The sequence below is a fragment of the Vipera berus genome (genome assembly GCF_964194415.1).
Source record: "Vipera berus genome assembly, chromosome: 9".
Taxonomy (NCBI): Eukaryota; Metazoa; Chordata; class Lepidosauria; order Squamata; family Viperidae; genus Vipera; species Vipera berus.
The window spans coordinates 3,195,162-3,202,075 of NC_138212.1; the positions used below are offsets into that span (position 1 = coordinate 3,195,162).

General features: G+C 48.1%; 1 protein-coding gene across 1 annotated transcript; it reads left to right on the forward strand.

Moving 5' to 3' along the window:
• The first annotated feature begins 1,146 nt into the window (after positions 1 to 1,146).
• B9D2 (B9 domain containing 2) lies at positions 1,147 to 4,949 on the forward strand. The gene is made up of 3 exons (XM_081334551.1): positions 1,147 to 1,382; positions 1,824 to 1,949; positions 3,917 to 4,949. Exons 1-3 carry the CDS (start codon positions 1,295 to 1,297, stop codon positions 4,228 to 4,230), a joined length of 528 nt encoding a protein of 175 aa, XP_081190677.1. The 5' UTR covers positions 1,147 to 1,294; the 3' UTR covers positions 4,231 to 4,949.
• Positions 4,950 to 6,914: the final 1,965 nt, after the last annotated feature.

Genomic DNA, 6,914 nt, shown 5'->3' on the forward strand with positions numbered 1-6,914 from the left:
CGTCCAATGAATCAACCATGTTCGTGTCTCTGGAAGCTGCATCGATGACAGCAAAAGCCACTGACATTTAAAGGCATGCTTTTTCTGGGATCAACTCCCACGTTTTTCTAAATAAAACGGAATCCATGAGATAAAGAGCAGGACTGCACCCTCTCGGTGTCTGAAGTGTAAAAAAAAATCACAAGAAACCCAGGAGCGGAAAGCAATTTAAAGTCGTTTTCCACAAGCCACTGAGGGGTGCATCCTAGCCCCTCAAATGGCCTGGCTCAGCTCCAGGTGGGACAGGTGGTCCTCAGCCACGACGGAGCCCCCAAATTTCCGTTGCTAAGCGAGACAATTGTTAAGTTGAATTTTGCCCCATTTTATTACCTTTCCTGCCACAACTTGTTAAGTGAAGCACTGCAGTTCTGAAGTTAGCAGCACCCTTTGTTCAGCAAATTTGGCTTCCCCCCCCTATTAATTTTGCTCGTCAGAAGGTCGCAAAAGGGAGGGGGGTCTCATAACCTGGGTCATTGCAACCATCCTAAGTACATGCCAGTTGCCTAGGGTCCGAATTTTGATCACGTGACCACGGGATGTTGCAGTGGTCGTAAAACGGTCATCAAGTCCCTTTTTTTTAAAAAAAAAACGCCATTGTAACTTTGAACAGTCACTAAACCATCGGGGACTCCCTGAATTTATGAAATTTATATGGGATAAGGGCACCAACGCACCCCCAAGCTGAATTCCAAAAGCTTGCTTTCTCTGCAATATTGACGTTTTTATGTTTTTAATTGCATGCAGGCCAGAGTCCCTCCAGGTGTGAGATGGAGTGTCTATAAATAAACAAACAAATAATAAATAATAATAAAAAGAGGCTGCAATTTGATTTCCCTAAAGCCCAGGAAGGAGGGAAGTTAATCAAAATGGGGAAAGAGAAATAAACAAAGAAATAACGCAACAGCGGCACCACCCACGCTCTCTGCACGAACGCCCCCCCTCCCCGCCGGTCCCTGTATTTATACACCTCCAGGCCACGCCCCCTCCACCACGCACCAATCGGGAGGCAGGACGGGCGAGGCGTCTTGACTACCGCGGGGAGGCTCCGCCCCCGCTTCCTCCCGCCCGCCCTCGCGACCCGCTTTCGCCGTTGCTGCAACGTCTGAACCGTTGCAACCCGTGCATTCGCCTTCCGAAGCAGCTTTCCGGACACAGCCTGACCCGGGTTAGCCCGAGTCCGCCGCATCTAAGAGTTTGCCAAGCCCGGTTTCTGCAATCCGGCGGTCCCCGGCTCGGCTCCGCCCGCAAAGGGGCCATGGCCGAAGTGCACGTCATTGGCCAGCTCGTGGGAGCCAGTGGATTCCCCAGCAGTTCCCTCTTTTGCAAATGGGGGATCCACACAGGTGGGTGCGGGGGGGGAGGTCTCTGCGTGGGACAGGTGGGGAGCATCCCGCGGGTGGGAAGGGTGCAACCTTTGGGAGTTTGGGGGGGGTCCCCACTTGCAGCCCCCAGGCCCGCCAAGGAAGGGAGGGCTGCTCAGTCGGTGGGGAAGGGAAACGCCGGCAGCAGGGCAGGGTCTGCGGGCATGCTGGACTTGGATGGGAGACCACCAGGAAAGACCACCCCCAAGAAAAGAGCCAATTACTCTTGGACTGGGGATCAAGAGATCCGCAACTTGCTGAATGAAAGCAGGGGGTTGGACTAGAAGACCTCCAAGGCCCCCTCCGGCTCTTGTTATTCTGAAAGGCTAAGATGGTCAGAAGCCAAAGCGAGGGATATAAAGTTGGCTTGTTGGGAATCCTTGGCGTTCTGTTTAACCACTGGTGGATGGATGCTTCTCTCAGGTGGAGCCTGGAAACTGCTGTCGGGTCTTCGGGAAGGGCAGACGCAGGTTGACCATCCCCAGTTAGGGGATGTGGCTTATTGGTGCCACCCCATCGATGTCCACTTTGCCACCAAAGGCTTGCAAGGTAAGGAAGAGGAAGTCGGGGTGGGTGGGTGGCTTCCCTCTATGTTTCTGGATGATTGTGGCTGAGAGCTGTAAATGACACCCTGGTTTCCTGACTCCTTGAGAGTCAGTTTGGTCTAGGTCAGGGGTAGGCAACCTCGGCTCTTTTATGACTCATGGACTTCAACTCCCAGAATTCCTGAGTCAGCTGACTCAGGAATTCTGGGAGTTGAAGTCCATGAGTCATAAAAGAGCCAAGGTTGCCTACTCCTGGTCTAGGTCTAGGACAGGGGTAGGCAACCTTGGCTCTTTTATGACTGGTGGACTTCAACTCCCAGAATTCCTGAGCCAGCCACGCTGAGGGGAAAGGGAGAGGTTTCCAAGCTGAGCCATGATGGCTCAGGAATTCTGGGAGTTGAAGTCCACCAGTCATAAAAGAGCCAAGGTTGCCTACCCCTAGTCTAGGGACTAAGGTGCCACACACTAGAAAGCTGGAGACGGGGAGTTCTAGTCCCAATTTAGGCAGGAAAGCCAGCTGGGTGACCTTGGGCCAGTCCTTCCCTCTCAGTCCAACCCACCTCACAGGGCTGTTGTGAGGAAACCAGGAGGAGGAAGTTGTGTGGGATATGTTTGCTGCCTTGAGTTATTTGTAAAAATAACAGAAGTGGGATACAAAGAAATAACTTTTAAAAACATCCCGATGGCATCACTGAAGTATGGGATCCTTGGTGCTCTTTAACGACCAGTAGATGGCATAATAATAATAATAATAATAATAATAATAATAATAATAATAATAATAATAATAATAATAATAATAATAATAATAATAATAAAGGGTTATAGATAGCTTTGCCTTCCCTTTGGAATTCAAAGGTAGACTGTACTGGCACAGGGAGGCCCCGGTTTTGCCTTCGCACTTCCATTATTCCGTTATTTATTCCATGCATCCGGGCGGCATCTGATCCTGGAAGGTGACATCGGGCCTTTTGTAATGCTTTTATTTATTAGGTGCTTAATCTGAAGCACAGCACAGGCAGAGAATAAAGCAACCGATGCAATAAATATTGCAAGGGATTATAAATCAGGAGGGAAGCAGGTTCCAAATTAAGTTTCTCAGCTTGAGCAGCGGCAAAGCCGTTTTGTCTTTTGGGGGATTTGATTTTGAACTTGTGGCCAGCCCAAGACTGTCTTTTTCACACACGCCCTAACCCTCTCCTTCCAACAGATGAATAAAAACTGCTCTTGCCTCCTTCCTTTCTTCCTAGCTGAATGGACAATGTATAATTATTAAAATTGGCCTCTTCAGCTCCCTTTACTGCTAGGGACGTCATGCTTGGGGAAGACGATATATTTTTGTACCAAATCCAAGCCAGTGGATCAAAAACAAAAAATGGCCCTAATTATGAAAGAGGAACTGAATGGGGTGGGCCCAAGGAAATTGGGGTGAGGAGGCAGAAGTTGCTGAATGGATGGTGATGGTTTTTGTTGTTATTGCCACTGTTGGCCTCAAAATTCTGCCTTGTGGAAGTGGTTAAACCATGTTTCTCAACCATAGCAACTGTAAAATGTGTGGACTACAAGTCCCAGACTTGGTCCGTCAGCAAGGGAGCTTCCTTCCTTCCTTCCTTCCTTCCTTCCTTCCTTCCTTCCTTCCTTCCTTCCTTCCTTCCTTCCTTCCTTCCCTCCCTCCCTCCCTCCCTCCCTCCCTCCCTCCTACTGTTCTTGTTTTCCTTCATTCCCTCCATTTTTTCCTTCCTTCCTTCCTTCCTTCCTTCCTTCCTTCCTTCCTTCCTTCCTTCCTTCCTTCCTTCCTTCCTTCCTTCGTCACCTATCTCGCTCATATTTCAATTGTGGGCAGCTTACAATATAATACAAGTTAAAATGTGCTTTATGAAGCTATTAAAATCAGAATAAAAACTTTAAAACTAAAAACCAAGATGAAGGGGCAGGCTGTTGTTTTTTTTCTCTTCCCCCCCCCCCCGGCAGGTTGGCCCAAACTCTACGTCCAGGTGTGGCGCCAGGATGCTTTTGGACGCATCGATCTCTGCGCCTACGGCTTCTGCCACGTGCCCTCCAGCCCCGGCTTCCACGAGCTGCAGTGCGTGACCTGGCGCCCGCTGGGCTCTTGGCAGGAGCAGCTGTCCCAGTGTTTTGTGGGAGGGGGCCCCCAGCTCGTCAGCAGCGACTTGATCTACATGGGGGGCGACCGCTACCGCCTGCGGACCTGCGCCATGGGCACCGTGCACCTCCAGCTGGCCGTGCTGCTCCGTAACTTTGACCGCTACGGGGTGGAATGCTGAGTGCCAGGGGCTGAGCCCCTCCGCTCGGCTTGGAGGAGGACGATGGGTCCGTGAACTCCCAGACGTCAGGAATGGGAAGGACTTGTTCTCCCCCCCACCACCACCACCTGCTCTGGGAAGGAAGACCCCCCAGCTCTGCTTGGACTGCGAGAATCACAAGCTGTAATCTGAACTTTGACCTCTGTCTTTGCAACCCAAACTGGGACTCCTCTTCATTCGTCCCCTGGACTTGCTTTCTCGCTCCCGATTTCTCTGGCGGCGCTTCTTTCAGTCCTGTCTGGTTCAATTCTCTTGAGCAGAGTTTGGCCGGATCCATCCAAGCAGGAAGCCTCACTCAGTCTGGTTGCTTGTTCTCTGCAAGATGTTTGGGGTTCTGTTTTATCAAGGGAAAAAAAAACTATTTTCTAATTCACTTGCAACTGGTTTTGTCTGTGGGTTTTTTTTGTTTTTTTTTTAAAAGACAGCTTCTCATGAAAATTATCAGCGGTAACTCTACAAACAGCGATCCTGGGCCCGGTCTTGTGCTGCAGGATAGAAGAGGGGCAGCAATTTTTACTCCTTTGAGTTAGAGGGGGCTCGAAGGCATTCATGGGGTGGTCAAAAAAGTCAAGATGGCGCCCACAACTCTGTGGGGTGGAAGCCCCGCCTAGTTTTACATGCAGTCGTGGCTGCCATCTTGACTTTTTTGACCACCCTTGCAGAAATGTCCGGCCAGCACAGTGCACTAATCATGGTAGCTATTTGACACAGTGAATTGCCATTTTACTTTCCCATCATGCTCCACTACAAGATTGCCACAATCTGAGCAATACAGGTAGTCCTCAACTTACCCCCACAATCGAGCCCAACATTTTCGTTTCTAAGCGAGACAGTTAAGTAGGGTTTTTTTGCTGAATGTTTTGTTAAGTCAATCTTCGCCGTTGCTAAGTTAGTAACACGGTTGTTAAGTGAATCTGGCTTCTCAAAATGACTTTGCTTGCCAGAAGTTCGCAGAAGGGGATCCCGTGACACGCAGCACCGGTCATAAATAGGAGACAGTTGCCAAGCGTCCGAATTTCGATCACGTGACCATGGAGAGGCAGCGACGGTCGTAAGTGTGGAAAACGGTCATCAGTCAACTTTTTCAGTTCCCTTGTAACTTCGGTCACTAAGCAACCTTGTAAGTCGAGGACGTATACATGTCAATGTTGAGCTTTTCTACACAGCAGCTGGAGAACTATTTTTAAATGTTTTTCTCTGTCGAGCCCTTCTTTCAAACATTTCTTCATGTTAAGAGAAAGAAGAATTGCAGCAAAGCCAGAGGCTTTAAAAGGTACCTCTAGGAAAAAGTTTTATCTTATACTTTGCAATCTCTCCTGCCCTTCTAAGTCCCTTCCTGCTCCACTGCGTGGAGGGAAAACACAATAAATGATTTTTTTTTAAAATGCCATATATATACGGTTGCCATATTCGCTCCAGCAGTATTTTTCAAGCTTGGGAACTTAAAGGTCTGTGGACTTCAATTACCAGAATTCCATTAGCTGGCTTGGGAATTCTGGGAGCCGCAGAATTGGGACAGTTTTGTGTGTTTGGCACTGTGTTGTAACAAAGCTTGCCTTTTTGTTTTGGATAAATGTTTTAACCAGATTTAATACCCTCAATTTGGTCCTGTCTGAGGTGCTAAGAGAGGTGTAATTCTGGCCATGGCCACCAGAGGGAACCAAAGCTGTAGTTTTGGCAATAAATAAATAAAGAGTTGCAGTTATAATTTCTTACGCAATGTCAGTTTACTGTGTTTGTGTTAAATCTGGTAATTCTCATTTATCCAAAACAAAAAGACACGCTCTGTTACAACACAGTGCCCAGCACAGAAAGTAGCAATTTCTCTTCCCCCCCCTGGTTTTTCCCCCCCCCAATTGATCAGTTCCATTTTTGTCAAATTTCTAAGCTGCCTGACCTCAGAAGAACGCCAGCAGTTCACCAGATGAAAACCACAACATGATGCATAAAACAATACACAATATCACAGGTTTTGCCCCATTTTACGACCATTCTTCCCACAACTGTTAAGTGAATCGCGGCAATTGTTAAGTTAGTAACGTGGTGACTAAGCGAATCTGGTTTATCCATTGACTTTGCTTGTCAGAAGGTCGTAAAAGGAGATCACGTGAGCCCAGGACACTGCAACCAACATAAATGTGAGGACTACCTGTATATTGGGGGGGGGAATATAGAAATACAGAATAGAATAGAATAGAATAGAATAGAATAGAATAGAATAGAATAGAATAGAATAGAATAGAATAGAATAGAATAGAATAGAATAGAATAGAATAGAATAGAATAGAATAGAATAGAATGTCAAAGTTGGAAGGGACCTTGGAGGTCTTCTAGTCCAACCCCATTGAGGCAGGAAACCCTATCCTATCCCCTTTCAGACAAATGGTTGTCCAGTCTCTTTCCTTAGCTAGTTACCCTATAACGACCTCCTGAATCTGCAGCCCAAAATTGGATCTCGCCACGTGTAACCTGGTTTGAATGCAGTTGGGGGTGTAACTCAACCCCAAAGCCCCCTTTCCCCCCCCCCAATGCAGCTGCTCCGAAATAGCTCAGCCTTGGCTACGGCTGGAATTGCCCTCTCGCTTGGCATGTGGCGAACCATCTTATATCAGGATACGTGAAACGGAGGGGTGGGGGTGGGGAAT